Genomic DNA, 23,852 nt, shown 5'->3' on the forward strand with positions numbered 1-23,852 from the left:
CTCTCTCTCTCTCTCTCTCTCTCTCTCTCTCTCTCTCTTCCTTTTTTTTTTTTTTTTTTTGGTGGTGCTGGGGATTGAACCCAGGACTTTGTGCATGCAAGGCAAGCAGTCTACCAATTGAGCTATATGCCCAGCCCAGTAATCCTAATTATTTGTAGATCCTTCGCAACTACTTCCAACAGCTATGTCATCTACTAGTCTGCTTCAATTTTTCTCTTGTCAATTAATTCCCCACCTTTTAAAGAAATGTGTTTAGTGATTTTTATTTCGTGGCAGACATTGTGCATGAACAGTCCACAAGGCTGCAGATGATACTTCCCACCAGAGGCAGTCCAGTCTCTCATCCATACACGGATTAGACAGATGTGGTCGGTTTCTCACTTTTCAGGAATTGAGTCTGGCTGGGGCAGGGTTGCCCTTTTATAAGGTTTAGTCCACTTCTAGTTAATGCCTAGTCCTTGAGGGTGACCTTCCTAGGCTTTTGACTGACAGCCTGGAGGACGTTTGTCTTCCAGTCCCAAAAGATTACAGGAAAGATTCTATTCCTGGAAGCTAGAATCTTAACTCTTTTGCTTCCTTGACCATGCAGCTTTAAAACAGGGCGTGAGTAGAGCACCAATCCTGCGTCCTGCATTGTGTCTCCCCAAAACCATGAGGGTGTATGTGGAAAATTCCATGCCCTCCTCCCCTAGCACTCCAGCCTTCCAAATTCTGCCAGAACTCATGTGCACAAACTACGGATTCAAGGAAGCTTTCAACGAGTCTTTATTACTTTACACATCACCACAGAAATCTTGCTTTTGCTGTTAATATTTTTTGATAGTATAAGAGAAAATTTCTACAGTCACTGTTTAAAATTAGCTCAATTTTTGAGTAAGTAGTGCTCTATTTTTTTTTAATCTTGAGTTTTCTCAAACTATATCCTAGAGATTTGAAAATATTCATTTGCAGATTGTTTGGTGTCTGATGGGTTGTAGTAGAGGACATTTGAACACCTCATCTTGGATGAGGAGCATTATTAACTCACAGTTAGCAGCCACAAACAGCAGCTGTGTGAAGTCAAGGTCCCTTCAGCTCTATATCCTTTACAGAAGGTCAGACCTTATCATTTACTAGTCCAAGGATGATGACCCTGCCAGCTGTCACGGGGTCTCTGGGGTGACGGAGAGATGTGTTTACACAACAGAACAGAAGCAGGCTCTCCTGCCTGCTCACGGGCTGCACTGGAACACCAGGCTCCTCTGTAGAGTCACCGATTTCTAACTCAGTCCTTGAGATTTGGGTCGACCCCTTCCTCCTCCCTGTGCCAGGGGTTCACCACCGCCATTGCTGACTTTGCCAAAAGACGTTCTAAGACACGGCAGGGCAGAGCCAGGTCGTGAAAGCTACCCAGCAAAACCGCGGTACAAAGCAGACACCACGAGCCCTCGACCGCCTCTGAGATGCCTGGTGGCCAGGGCGGGCAGCAGGGTGGACAGGAGAGGAGGCAGCAGCATGGAAACTGGGTGTCCACCCAAACACACGCGCCCCATCGGACTTAGATTGCACGTCACCGTTCCCGATAGCATCATCATTGTCAAGGAAGGTGCGAATCCTGGCAATTAAAGGAGTGAGCCTATAATGCAGAGTAGCACGTGCCCAGGAAAACCCCTGACACCACTCACACATTCAGGGAGAAAGGACACAACACGAAAAGTGCGCATCATGGGAGAGGGATCCATTTGTACCGACCATCTACTGAGTAAGTGGACAGGACAGGCCCTAAGGTGGGAGACACGGTCCTTGCATTTAGGGGACGCCAGTCTTCCCTCAGATTCATTGTAAGGCTTGCTAAGTCTTCAGACCTAGCATTTTCTTCTCTGTAATTTTCATAACATTCTATTACTTATGTGTATAAATTAATTTGAAGAGAAGTCTCTTCAAATGAAAACGACATCTGAGCTTGCTGCTTTGCTTGTAAATTCTGTGGAGCTGCAGTTTGAAGCCGCCTGGCTAAGAGGTTCTAGCTTGTGAGTCCCTCATGAAATGTAAGCAGATGCCCGGGGCTGTGCTGGGGCTGGAGGATCCATTGTAAGATGGAGCACTCACCGTGGGCAGGTTGGGCTGGTTGTTGGCTGGAGGCCTCAGCTCTCCACAGGGCCCTCCCCACCCAGCTGTTGAAGTAGTTGCCTGGCTTGGCAGCTGACTTCCCCACCCTAGAGGCCCAGTTGAAAATGGTTATGTTTGTCATGCTTAACCTCAAGGTCACAAGCTGCTGCTTTATGTTCTTAGAACACAAGAAAAGGGAAACCCCAAGAAGTGGCCAACCCTGGTTCAATGGAGAAAGAGGCTTCAGAAGGGCAAGAATCATTTTGGAAGCTGTTATCACAAGGTTCTTGATTCAATTTTGGAAATTCAAGGTATGCTAACTGGGGGCAAAATTTTCCACATAGAAAACAGAAGGACATGTTAAGACTTTATGAGGAATAACCAAGGTAAAAAGAGACCACATAAGAGGGAGGCAGAGAACACAGATGTCACCTCAGCAACGTCTCCATCAACTGACACATCCATCCACCCACTGATCATGGGTATTTTTCATATAAGCTTCTACAGGGACTCTGGGGAACTCTGGTGAGCAAAAGAGGTGTTTTCCTCTCTTAGAATGAAAAGCTCAGTTGAAAAGAAGGAGACATTAAGTCAGAAAACAAGCAGATAAAGAAAATGGTGAGGCAGAGTGTAAATCACTGTAACAACCAAGTGAATGGGCACCAGCTTCAACTGGATATAGAGGGAAGGCAGGTCTCCATAAGGAGCAAGTTTAAGGGCAGAAATGAGAAGAGGCCCATCCATCAGTGGCCACATGGGATGGCAATGGATGCCAGTGTGCCCAGATACAACCCCACTGACCTGAGACCTGTGCACTCCAGAGAGGGCAGCAGCCCCCGACGTCCACCATAGGACCCAGTGCCACATCAGATAGACTACAATACCTCTACCTCAGACCACTACACCCCACACACACTGAAACATACACAGGGAGCCCAAACTGAAATTGAGAGTGCTGGACACACACAGCTTTTCTTCAGTGGGGTACACAAGACTACCCATCCTGACAGGGAATAACTGTGTTGCTAAGTCACAGACAATTATGGACCAACTCCAAACCAGAAAGCTAGTGGGTACCTAGGCACACCAAAGATGGGAGGGGGCCCTAGAATTGTATCAGAGGTGAGCTGGTGTGAACACTAACTCCATACTCGGGGAACCAGAGTTAAAGCTGAAGAATGTTGGACATCTCCCAAAGGGTTCCAAATTCCAATGACATCCAAACCAGAGAGAGAGAGACTCAATTAGAAATCTCTTCACACTGGCATGGATTATTATAAATAGGTCAAATGTCAGCTTTTATCTCATTTATATTACTCTTCATTTTAAACTGATAGGTATTCCCCTATTATTCAATTCTGCTCCCTCAAACCATTGGGTTGTTTTTTTATAATGTTTTAACTGGAATCACCCTGTTTTCCTAGCTCAGGTTTATACATGCTCCTCTCAGTCCCCCTTTCCTCTCTTGCATTACTTGTTATTGCCTCAAACCCAACCATTCATCTTTTTCTTCTTTTTCACCTTAATTTGTATTATTCTTTTCTATATTATATTTTCTCTTTTTTTTCCTTTGCCAATTTTTCAATTTTCCTCTTTTCAGCTCCTAAATAATGAAATATAAATTTTACTACCTTTAATAACTAATTTTGCAACCTCAAATTACTCCAGAACATTAATGCGATTTTATATCCAGTTTAAAGGAACTATGGAGAATATTGTCAACAAGTTTTTTCCTCAAAGATTCATTAGGACATAGATTTGCTCTGAATTGGTTGTAGTTATCAGGGTTCAAAATCTTCCCTCAAGGTGGTGCTGATACTGGGAAGAGGAGAGGATTCATGTTGAGTGGAAATATCAATACCTGGATATTGACTTAACTTGGGGCACTTAAGAGAAAGAAACTCACTAAATAGTCCCTCGCATGAAAGTTAAAATGATAATCATCCCAGAAGATGGGTAACTAAACAAACAAAGTGAAAAATCAAGGGAACAAAACACCCCAAACAGCCTACAACACTTCAACAACTGATCCCATTGACACCACAGTGGAGGAAATGTCACAGAAAGGATTTAGATAGCTCCTAGTTAAAATGTTCAACAAGCTGAAAGGAGATGAAAAGAATGAATTTAGAAAATACAAAAAGTGAAAGATCATTTCAATAAAGAGATGGATTCTGAAAAAGAATGAAACTGAAATCCTGGAAATGAAATTAGTTTTGTCACATTAAAAATTCAGTTGAAAGCATCAAAATAAACTAGACCACTTTGAAGATGTATATCAGTCCTTGAAGACAAAATATATAATCTTGAAAATAAAATAAATGATAAGGAAAAGATGTTAAGATATCATGACCACAATATTCAAGAAATCTGGGATAACATTACAAGACCAAATCTAAGAATCATTGGCATAGACAAAGGCATCAAAATACAAAGTAAAGGAATGCACATAGTCTTCAATGAAATAATACCAGAAATTTTTCCACACTTTAGTAACAAGATGGATATCCAAATTTCAGAGGCATTTAGAACCTGGAATAGGCAAGATTAAAAAAGATTCTCTCCAAGACACATTATACTTAAAGTACCCAATATACAGAGTAAGAATAGAATTTTGAGAACCACAAGAGAAAAATGGCAGATCACCTTTAGAAGTAAGTCAATTAGGATTTCAACTGGTTTCTTAGCCTAGACCCTAAATGCAAGGAGGGCTTGGAATAATGTCTATTGAGTCCTGAAAGAAAACAGGTGTCAACCAAAATTGTGATGTCAAGAAAAACTATCCTTCAGAATTGAATATGAAATAAAAATATTCCATGATAAACAGAAAATAGAAGAATTCATAACCACTAAGTCTGCACTGCAAAACATACTTGATGAAATATCATGCAGAAGAAATAAAAAATAATGATGAGAGCAGTATAGGAATGACTCTCACTAAAACAATAATTAAAGGACAAATGAGTCTGAATTAAGCATTAGAAATAAATTAAAATGGCAAGAAATAAAAATCATCTCTCTTTTAACACTGAATGTAAACAGTCTACTCTCCAGTCAAAGACACAGTTTGGCAGAATGGATTAAAAAAACAAGACCCAACCACGTGTTGTTTAAAAGAGATTCACCTTATAAGCAAATAATTCTGCAGACTGAAGGTAAAAGGGTGAAAACAGATATACCTTGCAAATGGAGACCAAAAACAAGTAGGAGCAGCAACCATCACATCTGACCATGTAGACTTCAAGCCAAAGTTGATCAGAAGAGACAGAGAAGTTCACATTATGCTGGTTAAGGGAATCATCCAACAATAACATATGATAATTGCAATTATTAATGCCCCAAATGTCAATGCACTTATGTACATAAATACACTCTTCTTCACATAAAGTATCAAAATACCACAATAAAACTGGGCAATTTCAACAAATCTCTCTCACCATTAGATAGCTCATCCCAGCATAAAAATGTTAAGACCATTTAGAACTAAAATGTACTATTAATCAAATGGACCTAACAGACATCTACAGAATATTTCATCCACTGACAACTAAATTCACTTTTTTTCTTAGCCGCATGTGGCATTTTATCTAAAGTAGATCATATTTTAAAGCATAAACAAGTCATAGCAAATTAATAAAAGCAGATAATTCCTTTCATCCTATCAGATCATAATGGAATAAAATTAGAAATAAACATCAAAATGAAAACAGAAAGCATTTTAATACCTAGTCACTGAATAATATACTTTTGAATGAGGAATGGATCATAGAAGAAATCAAGGGAGAAATAAAAATTCTTACAAACAAATGAGAACAGAGATACAACATCAAAATCTCTAGGACAATATGAAGAGAATTCTAAGAAAAACGTTTGTAGCACTCAGTTCCTACATTTAAAAAAAAATAGAAAGATCACAAATAAATAATGTTACACCTCATGTTCCTAAAAAAAACTAATTTAAAAATCAGTAGAAAACAGGAAATAATTAAGATCAGAGACAAAATTAATAAAATTGAGGATACAATACAATACAATACAAATAATCAATGAAAAAAAGAGTTGGTTCTTTGAACAAATAAGAATGATAAACTCTTAGCCAAACTAATCAAAAGAGAGAAGACCCAAATCACAGAATTAGAGATGAAAAAGAAAAAAAATCACCACAGACACTTCTGAAATCCAAGAGATCATTAGAAATTATTGTGAAAATTATACTCCAATAAACTGGAAAATCTAGCAGATACACACAAATTTCTAGCCACATATCATCTATCCAAATTGAACCATAAGGTTATAGAAACTTAAACAGACCAACATCAAGCAATGAGATTATTGAAGCTATAAAAAGCCTTTAATTATGGAAATGTATGTTGAAAAAAACAAGCCTTTCAACAAAAAAAGTATAGGACCAGATATATTCTCAGTCAAGTTCTATCTGAATTTTAAAGAACGAATGCCAATCCTCCCCAAATTATTCCATGAAGTAGAAACAGAGGGAACATTGCCAAATTCATTCTATGAAGGCAATATCACTCTGATACTACAACCAGATAAAAACACATCAAAGGAAAAAAAAGCTTCAGACCGGTATCCCTGATGAACACGAATGTGAAATCCTTAATAAAATATTGGCAAAAACAAGCCTTTCAAACCACATTCAAAAACACATGAAGAAGATTATACACTATGATCAAGTGGATTTCATCCCTGGGATGAAAATTTGGTTCAACAACACAAATCAATAAATGCGATTTAACAGAACTAAGAACAAGATCATGTGATCACCTCAATAGATGAAGAAAAAGCATTAAAAAAAATCCAGCACTGCTTCATGTTAAAAATGCAAGAAAAACTAGATAGAAGGAATTTACTTCCACATTATACAGGCTGTATACAACAAAACCAAGACAAACATTATACACAACAGAGAAAACCACAAGCATTTACTCTAAAATCAGGAACAAAACAACGATGTCCTCTCTTGCCACTCTGATTCAACATAGTTCTTGAAACTCTAGCCAGAATATAAGGCAAGAAGTAAAAATTAAAAAGATATGAATGGGGAAAGAAGAAGTCAGATTGCTGCTGTTTGCTGTTGACATGATCCTGTATCTAGAAGACCCAAAAATCTCCACCAGAAGATTTCTAGAGCTGATACACAAATTCAGCAAAATAGCCAGATACAAGAATATCCACAAGTCTATAATTTTCCTTTACCCCAATAATGAATCTGCTGAGAAAGAAATCAGGAAAACTATCACATTTACAATAACCTAAAAACAAACAAACAAAACCATCGTGGAGATAAATGTAACCAAGGAAGTAAGATCTCTACAGTGAAAACTATAGAACCTGAAGAAATGAATTGAAGATGACCTGGGAAGATGGGAAGACCTCCCACATACTTCAAGAGGCAAAATCAATATTGGCAGAACGGCCATACTATCCAAAGTATTGTACAGAGTCAATGCGATCCTCATCAAAATACCAATGACATTCTTCACAGAACCAGAAAAAGCAGTTCTACAATTCATTTGGAAAAAATAGAAAACCCAGAATACCCAAAGCAATCCTGAACAAGAAGAGCAATTCTGGAAGCATCAAAATACTAGATCTCAAATTATACTACAGAGCTCTAGTAACCAAAACAGCATGGTACTGGCATCAAACAGACAGGAAGCCCCATGGAATAGTATAGAGGGCACAGAGACAAATTCATGTAGATTCAGTCATTTGATGTTTGACAAAAATGCTCCCCCAAAAATATGTTGAAGGAAAGATAGGCTTTTTAACAAATGGGATGGGAAAAATTGGATGTAAATATGGAGAAGAATGAAGCTAGATCCCTATCTTTTACCCTGCATAAAAGTCAATTCAAAATAAGTGAAAGAACTAAAAATTATACCAGCAACTCTGCAACTTCTAGAAGAATACATAGGGTCAACACTGCAGCACATTGGTGCAGGTACCCAACTTCCTTAACAAGAATCCTAAAGTTGAAGACATGAGACCAAGAATCAATCACCGAGATGCCATGAGATTACAAAGCTTCTGCAAAGCACAGGAGACAATGAAGAGCATGAAAAGGAAGCAAATGGGAGATGATCTTGACCAGCTATTTCTCCGAAAAGGGGATTGATATCCAGAATATATAAAGAACTCAAACAACTTAACACCAGGAAAAATTAACAAACAGGCAAAAGAACTACGCAGAATACAAATGGCCAACAAATAGATAAAAAAAAAATGTTCTAGAAATCAGGGAAATGCAAATCAAAACAACACCGAGATTTCATTTCACTCCAATTAGAATGGTAATCACCAAGAATATAAATAATAAAATATGCTGGTGAAGATGTGAGAGAAAAGGTACACTCATTCACTGTTGGTTGGACTCCAAATTGCTGTATCCACTCTGGAAAATAGTATTTGAGATTCCTTCAAAGTTTAGGAATTGAACCTCCATATGACCAAGCTAGCCCACTCCTCAGTATTCATCTAAAAGAACCAAAATCAAAATACTATAGTGATACAGTCACATTAATGTTTGTAGCAGCACAATTCACAATAGCCAAGTTATGGAACCAGCCCAGATGTCCGTAAACAGATGAATGGAAAAAGAAAATGTGGTATATATACACAGTGGAGTGTCATTCATTCATTCAAAAAAATAAAATCATGGCATTTACTGTTAAATGCATGGAAACGGAGAACATTGTGCTGAGTGAAACAAGCCAGTCTCAGAAAGTCAAGGCCAAACGGTTCCTCTCCTATGAGAAGCTCGACCAAAATACGGTTAAAACAGGGTGGGAACCATGATAATAGAAGGGAGATCAGGGGCGTGGAGGAAGGGTTCTGAGGGGGAGGGAGGAGGGACGGGAAGAGGGGAACAGGGGAACGAACTGGTCAAAGTGTACTATGTACATATACGAATACACCACAGTGATTTTCACCTCTATGAATATCTATAAAGCACTAATTAAAAAAACTTTAAATACATCTAAGGAAGACGGGTAGAGCAGAGGAAGAGAACAGGGGGAGGGAGGGAAAGGGGAAGCACTGGGGACTGAAATGGAGCAGATGACATTCCATGCATGTACATGTATGATGATGTCAAGCGAACCCCAATATTATGGATAGCCATAATGCACTCATAAAACCTGACCCCCCTGAAAAGGATGGGGTGGTGGAGGGACTCAGGCACCAGAGCAGGAGTGGGAATTCCTGGGAGGCTTTTCAGGGATCCTCTGGACAAACAGCGGGAGAAGAGCCCAGTCAGGAAGGAGGTGAGGAGCGGGCGTGGGAGGTGAGGGCCCAGAGGAGGCCCTGGAGCAGCCTCAGGCTGTGAGTGTGGCTGTGTGTGGGACGGAACCAAGCTGGGGAGCAGGATGGGGACAGCAGTCTCAAGATGTGGAGAAAGGAGTCCCTTTGGTTGCAAAACTGAGAGGAGGCCAGATGTCACAGGTGAGGTCAGCAGACAGCAGCCAAGGGCCTGGGCAGGTCCCAAGGGAGGGATCTAAAAGGAGTTTCAACACAGCAGTGGAACAGAGTGAGCTTCAGGGTGACCTCTCTCTCTGCTTGATGGGGCACACAAAGAGTCCTGATTCTCACTGGGGACAGATTATGGGAGCACTGTCCACCCTTCAACTGGGACACGCTTGAATCAATCAAGAGGCAAGACCCGGATGTTTTCAAAGAAAAACACTTTATCTAAGGGCCCAGGGTTCATAATAACATTGGCATAATAAATAAAATTTATTTTAAAACCTCCTCTAAGACTACAGTCCCCAAATGTCACTTGACTAATCAAAAACCTTCAGCATCTCCCAGCTGCCTTCAGAATAGAATTCTAACTCCTCTGTGTGACATCAAAGGCCCTGCTTAATCTGAAAACTCCTTGCCCCAAACCAAAATCTTAAAGGTATCTCATCTGTAATAGGAACTTCAGTCATTTGTGAAAATAAACAAGAGAACTACAACTGGTCACTCAGAGCACAGCCTGCTAAGATCCTTTCTATGTGACGAGGAGAGTGGGGTCCCAGTGGGCTGCTTCAGTCTGCACAGGAGCTAAGACTTGTAAACGAACCCCTGTCCTTCCCATGGGAGCCAAAAATACAGAACAAGGAAAGATTAAGAGTGGCTGCTCCCATCTTAGTTGCTTCAAATAAAGGAGTAAAATTAATTTGCTGTTGTGGCCATAGGAATTTCTTGCAAGGACTTGCCTCCGAGCTTAATGAGCATGATAGGCTACTGCTGTGCATGCTGAAATTCTTGGGATTTAAAAAAATATGGGCAGTTGTTGCTGGTAAGATTTCACTGAACAATGCACAGTGTTGTCTCTGAGCATAGTTACTCATCTGAAGCCTATAAGTTGCCACAGCTTTCTGTCATTTATTTTATAAGAAAAGATCTTTAAAATTTCTGCAGCTCATTTTCCTACTGGCCAGCTCCTTCCTCCTAAGGCCTTCTGGGAGCGAAGACGCGTCTCCCCGTTTCGGTCATAACCAGCACAGGTACACTTGATGTTCCATGTGTGACTTAGAACACCTCTCCTCCTTCCCAGCTGACACTCCTCCTAGCGCTGTCGGGGCGACTGGACAGATGTGCTATGAAAGAGAGCATGCATTTTGCCCTGGGAACGCAGAGAATGACCAGTCTGTGTGTCCACTGCAGGCATTTCCACAGCGGCTGCGTTCCCAGAAACTTCCAGCCTGCCCCAGATGAGGCTCAGCACCTGCCAATGAAACAGCAGGGTGAAGAGCCAGCTCCAGGTCTCCAAGACTGTCCTGGAGATGAACCTGGAAAAGCTCCCTCCTCAGGCTGGACGAGTGGCTCAGAGGTACAGCTCTGGCCTAGCATGCCCGACGCCCTGGGTTCCACGCCAGCACCACGGGGGTGGGGGGCAGCTCCTGTTTTCCTTAGTCCACGAGGCAAGGGGGGCTCCAGAACTAGATTCTTGACTTCCAAAGCAGCCCCAGACGTGAAAATGGCACAACAGCAATAGTCCTTGCATGGCGCTCCCCGCATGGCACTCCCCGTACACAAGGACACCGGCAGGCTGGGCTCCTGTTACTGCAGCGCCCACACCTGGTGCGTTCTCACTCAGAAATTTGCCTGTGTCAAAGAACACTCAAACAGCAACCACTCCTGGCGATGCAAACACACCCTCCTATCTGACAGCTGGGACCACAGAGTGGACACCCTGGTGGTCTTGTTTGGAACTGTAAAAGAAGGGGCTGTGTTTCCAAGGAGCCAAGACAGAATCCTCACCCCCCGGGGGGCCCTTACCTCCTCCTGTGTTGGCATTCTTGCAGGAGAAGCTGAGAATTCCTAGGGCTCTGTTTGAGCAAGTGCAAAGGCCTTCTGAAAGGCAATTGCCTATTTTTATGCACCTTTCAAAGCACAAACTTCCTCCAGCACCTAGCAGAGGCTTGGCACATGCTAGATTCTCAATGAAAATTTGTTGATTAAATGAACATACAGAATGAATCAATAGAGTTGAGATAATCTCCAATTAGTAATTATTCCTCTCAAAAGTTATTAAAACTCTTGGGTAAAATTCCATTGCATGGCACCCTGGTTCTAGATAGGACACCCCCCTCAGCAACAGAGCTGGTCCTATACCACTCGACTTAGGATAAAACTCCCTGCCAGTCCCTGATTCATTCAGGGCTCTGTTTGCTTGGTGGTATGTGGGTACCCTGATGAGATATTCAATAAACATCTATTGCCAAGTAGACAAATACAACTTAAGAGATATACAACACACTTTATTTTAATCATCTATGTTCATTTTATGTGTTTAAGAAAACTATTATGTTTTAGAAGCTGCTTCTATACTTAGGTTAAGACCATGCCATTGGGTGACTGAAGTTTGGGAAACAGATATAAAATATGTCACTTACATAGGAAGATATAACCTTGCTAATCCATCATGAGAAATAGTGCATGAACAATGCTTCCAAATTTGGGTCATTCCAACCACCCATATTCAAAGGTGTCCCCTGTGAGATATCTGTTTGGGAAGCACAAGGAGCTGAGCTGTGCCAACGGCTTCCCTGGGGATAAGGAATGTCAACAGAGACAGAATCCACCCTGGTCCTGGGGATAAGGAATGCCAACAGAGACAGAATCCACCCTGGTCCTGTAACTATGGGCTCTCACCAACTCTGTTTGGGTTCATGACCAGGTCTTTAAATTATATGCTCAGAAAATTAGTAGGTTCAAACAAAAAGAAGACCCTGAGTGCCTCTGCTGAGTAAAGATTGCATGAGAAAGAGGTTATGCCAGCTGAATACAATCTTCCTGTGTGCCACTTTAAGAAAAGGTCAAATTAATTTCAAGTCATTAGCAGAAAGGCAGCCTTGAGGCACAGATCAGCTCAGGAAATACAAATGCCAGAGTTAGGTCAGATGCAGCAGAGTCAGGAGCTGATTTTTAAGAGGAGAGAACTTCATGATTAAGTTTCTTAAGAATTGATTACTGAAAAGAGCCCTTCTTATTTTGACCTCCATAGGCATAGACTCAAGAAGCCAGATTTCTGGTATATTTTCTTTTATGCCATTTCTATGTTTAATTATGTGAAAGGATATAGTGTGCCTCAGCCATGACCCAGCATTTGAAATTAGTTTCTTTAAAATCTACTGAGTGTTCACAAATGCACACGCACATGTGCGCACACACATGTCCTATGTTCTGACAGTGAACATGTCTAAGGCTACATCTTGGTTTCTAATACCATTCTCCAGTGAATCGGAACCCCTTGGAGAAATGGCTAATTTTAGGACACAAACAGGAAATATATGAACCTGGTATATTTCAGGAAGAAAATGACATATACACTGTCACACACCAACTAATGAGTAGATGTCAAAGGTACAGGGGAGTCTATTAAAAGAACTCCCAACCACCAAAGCAGGAGAAGTTTGATCAAAATACATTTTAAAAAGAGTATTGGATTGCAACCTAAGTATAAAATCAATACTCATAGCACCTTACTGACATGAATAAATTATTAAATACATAAATAAATAGGAAGAGCTGACAAATATCATATGCCCCCAGAGTCACTTATGCAGCTACTTGCTCCTCAAGGAGGGAAGCATCACTTCCCCCTCCTTAAGTGGGGGCTGTGCACTGACTAGCATTTAATGACACCTCCTGAAAGCCATCAGTCACCAAAAACAAGGAAAGCCTAAGAAACTGTCACAAGCAAGAGGAACCTAAGGGGATGTGAGACTCAGTGGAGTGCAGAGTCCTAGAAGGACTCTTAGGACAGAAGAAAGACATCAGGAGAGAGCTTCGGAAATCTGATAAGCCTGGGTTTTAGGTAATAGCAATGCCTCAATATTAATTCATGAATTATAACGAACATAGTCATCATGTCAGATGATAACACAAGGGAACTGTCCACAGGAACTCTGCACTATCTTTGCCATTTTTTTTTTTTGTAAATTTAAAACTTCTCCTTTATAAAAACTGCTCTTACATAAAAGCTTATTTCTATCAGTCTAGCAAGAGGAGTCTCTGGGTGGGGTAAGAGGTGGAATCAACTTTTATTCTATTTGCCCCAGATCTCCAGTGGGAGGGTTTCCAAAGACGTAGTCTTTTACCCATTTATAGGGAGTGCGCACCGTGCATCTCAGTGGGCTGGATATTGTCCCCCAAAGGCGTAAAACTTGGCACTCAGGAAGCGGGTGGGACTTCTCGGTATTACAGTCAATGTGTCCCTCCAACACTCAACAGGAGTCAAGGAAGCCTTGTTCCTTAGTGTTCAATTCTCTTGTTAGGGAGAAATTAAATTTTAATTTTAAATAACGTGATTTCTCTTTAGGCAGGCAACTGTGACAAATAGTTGTAAAACACTTGTTCCACCACCAGGACACATGCCTGATGTGTGCAGCACAAGACACAGGAGCACAGCCAACCACACAGAAGGAGAACCTCCCCACGCACCCCTGCCCTGGGTAAGTCACGGCTGCTGATGGCCCTGTACACAGCTGCCATCTTTAACACGACGTTGCACACTTGGCTGCTCTCGTGAGAGGTCTGAAAATATTGTCTTATCTCTAAAGGAAAGAATTGGGGGACTTTAAAAAAATATCTTGAAATTTTGGTTGAACAAAAACATCATCATCACGAGGTCACTGAGCAGCTGCGGGGGAACAGGGCCTGCTGATTACACTGCAACTTCGTGGCTTCACTGGCCTTCATGTGACATGAAGCTATGAAACACACAGTGACACATGTTAAATCTCTTCGGGGAAGATGAGCTCTTTAGTTGAAAGTCAAATTTTGGAATCAAAATCCTTTCTAGAAGTTCTATTTTCTTTGAGATGACCTCAATTCCCTAAATCTCTCTCTCCTACTAAACGATGTCAGGCTGAAAAGGAAAATCTATATTCTGAAATTAAATATAATCTATATGTGTGTGCGCCCGCGTGTAAAAAATCTGTTACAAACGTTGTGCAAATGTAAATGTGAATGGCATGGGAAAGGGGGGGGGGGTTTACGTGGCAATGTTCTGCACATTCTCTGTAACTTTTCAGAAAATCTGAATCTGTTCTAAAATAAGTGGCTCATGTTTTAAGATCACGTATCTCTCCGTGCTCACGGAAGTGCACTACAATCTGTGAGCTTCTCAAGCGTGAGACTAGGGCTCGCCCACCCCCGGGTCATGGGAACTTGACTCAGGCTCTGGGACAGAGCAGCATCCATGTGTCCTTGGACAAGGGAAATACAGAAAACAGACTTCACCCTGGTTCTTTTCTCCTGCCATCAAGAAACCATTCCCTACACGTCAGTCAAACATGCAAAGTGTTTCCCAAGGACGATTAAAAAAACAAAAAACAAAACTGTAATCTCTAAACAATGCAGGCTACTCTATCACCTAATGTTGCCCAAATATGTTTAGGCATTTTTAAAAAAGACACAGTTCTGTTACGATGTTAGAGGTCTATGCAGAAGCAGAAAAAGATGGAGCTGATTCAATAAAGAATATTTTTTTAAAAAACGGAAACACCCCAGGCCCCCACAGGAAGACATGGAGAGCCTCCTGCCGTGGACCCCACTGTGACCAGCACAATTCCTTGGCCTGCTTCCCCTTCTTTGTGGGCTGGACAGAAAGGAAGAGGGAACAGGGCAGACCCTGGCAGGGAGCTGGGCTGGAGCAGTCAGGTCTTGAAGAACGCCAGACCTCCCAGCTGGGGGGGGAGACGGACAGGGAGCGCCCAGAGGAGAGCTCAGTCTGTCCTCTGACCCCTGACCTCACCGTCTGGAGTCGAAAGCTACATGCTAGTCCTGGCACCATGCACAGGGAAAGGGAGCTAAGGGTTCTGAGAGGCAGCAGAGCCACAAGGGAAGAACAGGAGACTGTGGGTGCTCACACGGGCGTCCCCTCCACGCACTTCAGGGACCTCATCTGCAGGTGTGGCAAGAATGTCCACCTCCAAGGTGGCAGGGTGGATCCAGAGAGACGGAGGGCTGGGTGTGGCTCAGTGGGGGAGGCTTGCCTACATGCATGAATGAGGCCAGGGTTCCATCCTCAGCACCAAGACAAAAAAAAGGGGGAGCAGGGGAGAAATGAGGGCACAGAGCTCCGGCCTCTGGCCTGGGGAGAACACCTCCTGGCCGGGGAGCAGAAATAGAAGCCAATAAGGACAGCGTTGAGCTGGGGGATCCTGCCAGAGTGCTGAGTCCCAAGCAGCCTGCGGGGCTAAGGCTGCAGCAAAGGAAACTGAGCTTCAAAATACCGCCGTTAGCGCCTTTCCTCCAAGTCCAACACGGCCATTGCTTTTCTCCCGAGCAGGGAAGCCTGTGTGCTGGGTTGAGCAGAGTCGAGCCTCTTTTTGAGGCTGTGCCATATCATGATACCCAACAGGAAGAACCAGCGTTGCTCTGAGGAGTGAGAAGCTCATCCCATGCAGGCAGGAGGACCCGCAGACACCGCAGAGGCTGCTCTCCCCTGGCACACACTCTGGTCACGAGCTCCGGGGAGACGCCAGAGGTCGTGTTCACTTATACCATTTACATGGTCTTTCTGTGGCATCTATTTCCACACGTCTACAGGCTGAATGTGCGAGAGGTAAATGTGCACATAGTAGGACTGTACATCACAGAGATGTGTCTGACTTGCTAAAGAAGGTACAGGAAGGACAGCCTCGGCCACGAGGTCAGGAGGCAGGACAGAGTTCTCAAGACCAAGTGCTGTGTAAGCTGGGACTTCAGGAATGAGTAAGACTTGGGGGTCAGAAGAACACAGGGACATGGTGTGTCTGGGCAGTATGGTGCCACTCACACGTGGCATGGCAGAGAGGTGGGAGGTGCTTCAGACCCAGGACAGCCAGGCCTGCGAAGCACCGTGTCATCGTGCTAAAGAACTGGCTGTGAGGGCAGACATTATGGTAGCTTCTGAAGGTTTCGAAAGCAGGAGCGGGACCTGCCTCAGCAGTGTTCTAGACAGAGCATCACCTCCTCCTATGGAATGGCGTGGGCAGCACCGGGCATGGAGCACACGGGCACGTCAGCAGAGCCAGGCCAGAGTCAGTTGCTGCCTCCAACTGTATGACTCAAGGACAGACTCAGGCTATAACCCAAAACACATGAGAGGAAATGAGAGAGAACGGGGTCTCCACTGGGGTCATCCCACCATCCATCACGGTTTGACACGTCTTCCTGGTTCTAGGCTTGAGGTTTTTCAAGATTGGAGAATGGTCCCTAAAGACATTTTAAACTTCCACTATCACTTCGCATTCAGGTGGTAAGGTTCCAGTCCCAGCGGAATTTTGAAGCCATTGTTTCATCTTGTTCTGACAATGACCCTTGGAAGAGGGAAGGCAGATAAGCTTATCACCAGGCTACAGGCCACAGCGTGCAGACAGGAGGCGGGGGCCTTCCTGTGGGCACAGGCCACGTCCCTTCCCTTCCCTCCACTCTTTCAACTAAGTTCTCAGTGGCAGTGACGGCTTGAGACCTAGTCTAGACACACTAATATCCCACCCAGATCTGTTTCAATCCCAGACTTGAGAGGGGGCGGTGGCAGGGAGAGAGCAGAGGCGGGAGGCCCAACAGCACCTTTGTCTAAATCCCTGGGTCAAGGTGGCCAGCCCTCCAGGGCCAGATGCAGGCTCACCTCCCCAAGTGCTTCTGGACCTTGTGTGCTCATTAAAACCACCTGGGGGGGCTGGGGTTGTGGCTCAGTGGTAGAGCGCCCGCCTCGCACATGTGAGACCCTGGGTTCAATCCTCAGCACCACATAAAAATAAACAAACAAAATAAAGATATTGTGCCCAGGTATAACTAAAAACATTAAGGAAGAAAAAACACCTGGGGCATTTTTTTTTTTTTTAAGGGAAGATACCTGGGTCCTCCCCAAGACTGATTAAATGAACTCTCAAAGAACGGACACTGAACACCGATAGTTATCAACATTTCCAGGTGATTCTAATGTGCAGCCAAATTGAGAGCCAGTGTGTATGGCAAATTAACAGTGTAGTGAGAACCAAATTAAACTAGGGGTTCTTTCCCTCTGAGGATATCTATGACAGCAGTCCCTCCCTCCCAGGTAGCCAGGGCCAAAACCCAGGGTTTGTCTTCAATGTCATTACCATACTGGCAAATCTAATTGACCCTTCCTCCTAAATACATCCCCAGTCTGACTGATGACCACCCTCCTTATTTCCATCCAGGGACCCACGTGTGAGTCTTTGTGCATAGTCAGAGTCGGGACAAAGCAGCTTTGGACAAATGGTCAAAGTTCACAGACTATAAGGGTGGCTCCTAGGATGTTGGAAAGTCAGTGGAAAGGGATGCAGACCAGAACCTGGGTTGGTGGGCAGGTGGGGCAGTGGTTAGACCATGAAGTTAAGTCCCTTTACGCCAAGACTCGAGTTTGCTTCATGCAAAGTTCACCTCTGAAGGGGAAGCAGATGGTGATGAGTTAGATCCTTGTAGGAAACTGTTTGGGCAATTTATCTGGAGGGAGCCCAAGCTGGAATCTGAATCTCCTTCTCTAGTGCCCAAGCTCTAGTGGCCTTCCCATGAGGCACTTGCTCTCTGCACTGAACACCTGATGGCCATGAGGACAGAAGAGATGCTAAGAGTCAGACGTGTCTAGCTGGAGGCTGGGGCAGGATGGTCACAAGTTTGAAGCCAGTCTGGGCAACTCAGCAAGTCCCCGTCTCAAAATTTTAAAAAAATATATATATAAAGGGCTGGGGATGGAGCTTGGTGATAGGAATTCCTGGGTTCCCTCCCGAGTACGAGAGAGAGAGAGAGAGAGAGAGAGAGAGAGAGAGAGAGAGAGAGAGAGAGAGAATGAACAGAAACTCCTTTTACTGTTATGAATTCTCCATGTGTCCACTCCAGGGAAGAATAATTACAAAAAAAATAACATCAACGTATGGTAAGTCCCATCAAATCATGATGCAAATATTTAACTGCCAGAGAAAGAGGGCTACGGTTTGTCACTTTCTCAGGACAAGTGTGTTTTGTCCAGGCAAGGTCACTGTAGAGCCCTGTGGGGCACAGCCCACGCCGTGGCTGCTTCTTCCCAGGCCTGTCTGCCTGTGGGCATGATGTTCACGTTGCCGACGTGCTCAGCTCTCCAGCTCCTAGCACACCAGCCACTCACACACCACCCCTCTCAGGCAGCTCTCTCAATCTCCTGAAAAAAGTGAACATCTTACCATCGTCTTTCCTGGTGTCCCTCCCCTATTGGCTCCTAGAATAACCCGCTGTGTCTTTCTTAACACTTACCACAACCTGGAAGTGAGGTGCAGGGGGCGGAGGAGTTCCGCCTCCCTCACTGACTGCACGACCAGCCCCTGGCACGTCAGAGGCCCTCTGTTAAATGTGGCTAGATAGCAAGAAGCTGGGGAGCAAGACGTAGATCCAAAGTCTGTTTACTGCAGTTAGACAGGCAGTTGTGCCGCAAAATACTCATCAACGTGAGTACACTTTGTCTCTAAGAAGATACTCGGCGTTGACATAAATGAAAACTGAAATCTTGACTGTTTGACAGTAAGGACAGACGCACACACATACACCACTAGCCGGATCTTTAATCGACACTCATAGGCATCCTCTCCATGGAGAATCCTGGCAAACACACATGCACATGCTAACAGGCCACTTACACGCACTCTGACTCACGCAGGGTTTGGGCAGTTGTCCACCAAGTGTGAGCACACACAGTGATTACAGAGCCAGCACAGATGTCACGAACTGCCTGTTGAGCTGAGCCCGGTGGTATCACAACAAAAGCTAAAACCGACTCTTCTAGGTCCCCCTTCTCTTAAATAACACCAGCACCCTGGAACTGTTCCAGTGCATTTATTTTACGACCTGTGTGGTTCTAATTCTGAGGAGAATCCCAGAGGAGCTGGGGCATCTACCCAACAATAATGGCTTTCCTACTTTTCTACAAGATGGTGCTTCTGACCTGTGATCATCAGCTAGGAAGGAAGCATAGCCAGCAGAGGATGTACCAACCCTCCTCCTGCTGCCGGGTGGGCGGGTCGGAAACCAGAGCAAAGCAGAACTGGTCCATGCCAGTGGCAACCCACAGTCCTCAGCAACTCATTCCCTGATGCCCCTGAGATAGGGTTGCCAGATAAAAGACAGGGCACCCAGTGCCATCTGCATTTCAGATGGACAATGCCGGGCAAAAATACTTCAACATACGTATGTCCCAAATGTTACAGAGAATAGACTTATGCTAAAAAAAATTCATTGTTTATCTGAAATCTAAATTTATCCGGCATTCTGTGCTTTTATTCACAAAATCTAGCAACTCTACCCAGGGAAAGTCTCTGTGACGGCTTCTGCCACCCAAGAAACTTTAGACCGTTCTTTATTTTCCTATTATTAGTACCTACAAATATTTCAAGTAGACATATGTTCTCTATCAAACGGGATACTCATCTTTTCTCTCTATCACATTGTTTCTAATTTTGCTGACTAACAGTAAGATGTTACTATCTTCACTATCTTGAGCTTTTCTCCCAAGAAACATCACCAATCCTACCATGATGGACTTGTCCTTTGCATATTCTGTTTGCAACAATCTCCATGAAACAGAAATGTTTAAAGAAAGTGCAGATTTGGCATTGGGACCCTTTAGTCAAACCACCCACCTTTCTTAAGATCCTTTCTAATACAAGCTCTCTAGAAAGTGAACGGATGATTGGAATCATCCTATCTTAACTCAAGAGAGTGCTGGGCCTGCAACCACTCCAGAAAGCTACCTAGGATTTTCACACTCCTGACTGCTCTTTTAAAAAAATCTGTTTTCTATCATGAAAAATGATCTAAAAATAGTTCCAATAACACGAGGATAAAGCCATCTGTCTGATCTCTCCAAAAAGCTCATATTTCTATAGATTTTATCACTTTCCAACTGTTCCTACAAGTTCTGAAATGTAAGAAAGTCATGCCAATTTGGCAGATAATGCTCACTGAAATACTGAATTTAATCACTGATATTCCAATTATTTCATATTATTCTTTTGTATCATAGAATGCCGCAGTCTGGCTGGGCACAATCAGGAGCCACTTGTCAAAAGAAACTAACTTTATTTTTAGAACCACACACGCCAAACAAAACAGCCTCTCAGGAAAAACCCTCAGAGCCTCAACTGCCACCACCGCTTTCCACAAGCCTCTCTCTCCCACACAAGCTTCTCCCCACCTCCCACAATCCTCCTGCTCTTGAGGCCGATTGGCTGGGTCACGTGGGCGGAGCCAAAAAAGTCCCCCAATGAGCAGCTCCGTGGTCTGAAAGGGCGGGGAAACAGCCCAATGAGCATCACCGCAGAGGAGCCAATCAGCTAGATGTTGCTGGGGCCGCTGTGAGCCAATCATCAGCCGGCAGCTGGAAGTTTGCTGGGGCCCCTTCGGCTGTGGCTCTCAACAATAGAAGGTTCAAATCAAACATGTCAAAATAAAAGAAAATGTAGACTCCATTAAAACTCATTACACGTCTTGTAAGTTGCATGAAAAACATTTGTACCAATAATCAATTGAAAAAGTGAGAAGCTGATTAAATAGACATGAATCTTAAAACACTTGTCAAGTAAACTAAACATGGAATTTGTAATATCTAGTAATGTAATCCTTGATGTTTGCTTGAAAAATAAATTTCAATAGATGTTGGGTCACTCATTAGAACTGTCACATCAAAATTGGGTTCCATTTTATCTTTTTGGAGACTAAAGCTTTCATTCTATACAGTGAGGATTGAAATGGGGAAAGGCAAACTTGAATCAAAGAACATCAGCGCAGTCAATGCGATCTGAAAACTTCCGCAGTCTCAAAGATTGGGAAAAACCAAAGCAAAAGCAGCTGACCTTCACACCGTCGCTCTTGACCGGGATCCCAAGGTCTCCATTCAGAAGAGAGGCACTGGCGACTTCATAGGCTCCTTCCTGGTCCCAGAGGCTCACCCCTGAATCAAAAGAAAAGCAGCCCATGTTTTATTCTCCCAGGAGCAGGCTGGCATCACAGACTTACTTCGTAAAAAACACAGTGGAAATATCTGGAAGTTGAATAAGTCCAGGGAGACACGGTAATCCATTAAATCATGGTAGGTGTTAGAACTGATGAATTCTCTGTCCATTTAACCAAGAAAATACCATACCTTAAAAAAAAAAAAATTTCATGTTGTCCTTCCAGACCTACAACATGTGCTGGGCTATTATCGCGGTCCAAGTGTTTAGGTCAGTCCTTCAACAAACAACAAAACTGCGCGAGCAGTGACTTCTTAAAATGATGAATTAACGTCTTACCTAAGAGCAGCTCTCTATTAAAAGTCTCCAGGCTTTAGCTGTATTAAGGCTAAATCCATTTACTTAAGTCCCAGTGAATCTGTTAAACACAATGCCAAAGCTCCTTTCCGTACTTACGAAGTCTAATTTTATAAGCTTCACTAAGTGACTCTATAGACAAAATTAATTTGCCAGTTCAGACTGACTAGACTGGTTTATGTTTTAAAAAAAGTCAAGTCTTTCAATAAACTCTTAGGTGCTCTTGTTTCTTGGGGTCCTGTCACACCAATTAATAGACCGACACAGGTTCAATTCAACCCCATTTCCATAAACAATCCTAATGGAAAGTATAACATTTTTCTCTTCTGGAGAGTATATCACTTTCCTTACAAGTACCGTCACTTCTCGGGCCTGCTCCCCTATGAGGTCATGCTCCTGCTATGCAGTGCAGCCGCGGTATGGCCCCCAAGGTAAAGGATGGGACCAGAGCCCCTCACATGGTATTCCCATTTCTTCATCCAGGACTCATAATTTTCAGACCTGAGTCATAATAGCACAGTTTTAAGTTACTAAAGAGTTCACATTTATTGGGCACAAATGGTATTGAAATTTTAATCCTAGACATTTTACAATTCCCCCAATACTTTTAAATCCACACCATGTTATCATTCTCGAAGTGGAAGTCTGCAGCTATAGTCAGGTTACAAAAGGATCGCCACCACAGTATTTACTGTCTGATGCAGCCTTTCCAGAAAATTCTCAAGCTGGTCGGTCAGAAGGCATTTCTAAACTCCTAGTCTTTGTGGACGGAGGGAACAGGGATGAACTGAAAGTCAGGCACACAGCGGAGGCAGAGGAATGAGCTGGTCTTTCAGCCATATGGGGAGGCTGGGGAGAGAGGACCATGGTCACAGGTGGATACGGAGGATGGTGAACAGTGCTCAGGGCTGGGACAGTGGATCCTCAGGGATAACTATGTGCAAGAGATGAGGATCTAAAGTGCCACCAGACAGGGCTGGCTCCAGCAGGTGACACCTGTAGACATCACGGAGTGCTGCCTGGAGGAGAAGGAATGGGCCCTCTGGGTGGAAGACATCAGAAGCCCTTCCTCTCAGGAGACCTGGAATCAAGGCCCCTCCTCCCAGGCCTGAGCTGGAGCCTCAAAGCCCCACAGGTAGTGGGACGGGGCTTTGCAGTAAGTGGCCCCATCTACTCTTGGCCCCCCATTTGCTCACTCACCCACTCACCAGGCAGGATGGCCTGCTTCAGGACTGCAGGCTCTGCTGAGGCTTCCCTCAGAACACCCATTATTGCTGCTTTGGACCAGCGCCTCCCCTGCTACCCGGCCAGCCTCTTCTGTAGGCTTAACCCACGGTGACCCTCATCTCCTAGCCACCCCTGGATACTCAGCTTTCTCAGGCCTGTGCATCCAAGACAGGGACACAGACAAGCTGTCCCCGTGACTGACATCCTTGTATCGGGTCAGAGACAACTAAATAAGCACAAATGGAGCATCCCTAAACCAGAAATATGAAATCCAAAATGATCCAAAATATGACACTTTTTGAGCCTGAAATGACACAAGTGGAAAATTCCACACCTGACCTCATGTGACAGCTCATGGTCAAAATGTAGGTGCACTAAAAATGTTTGTAAGGTAAGTTGTTTATACTAGGCTACCAATATAAAGTGTATATGAAGTATGAATTAATTTTGTGTTTAGGCTTCATTCCTATCCCCAAGATACTTCATTATGCAGATGCAAATATCCCCACATCCACAAAACTTCTAAAAAATCCAAAACCCAAATGCTTCTTGTCCCAGGGGACCAGAAAAAGGACACTCAACCAGCAATACATTTCAGAGCAGCCAGTGCTATGGAAGGGCAGGATGGTGTGAGAGGCTCCATACTTGAGACTCTCCGGCAAATCTAAATCATCTTAAGATAAAAAGTTAATAAGAAATGGAGCAGAACAGGAGGGTGGTGGAGAATGGTCCTCT

At 43.6% G+C, this 23,852-nt stretch overlaps 1 protein-coding gene across 1 annotated transcript in view; it reads right to left on the reverse strand.

Annotated features, from left to right (window-relative positions):
- The window catches only part of Adam12 (ADAM metallopeptidase domain 12), a 263,686-nt gene extending 242,114 nt beyond the window's left edge, over positions 1-21,572 (reverse strand). The window contains exon 1 of the mRNA XM_048791374.1: positions 21,435-21,572. Within this exon, the coding sequence (XP_048647331.1) occupies positions 21,435-21,557 (123 nt within the window). The 5' untranslated portion in view covers positions 21,558-21,572. The remainder of the gene's footprint in view (positions 1-21,434) is intronic.
- Between the last annotated feature and the right edge of the window lie 2,280 nt (positions 21,573-23,852).

The sequence above is a fragment of the Marmota marmota genome, unplaced genomic scaffold (genome assembly GCF_001458135.2).
Source record: "Marmota marmota marmota unplaced genomic scaffold, marMar, whole genome shotgun sequence".
In the NCBI taxonomy this organism is placed as follows: Eukaryota; Metazoa; Chordata; class Mammalia; order Rodentia; family Sciuridae; genus Marmota; species Marmota marmota.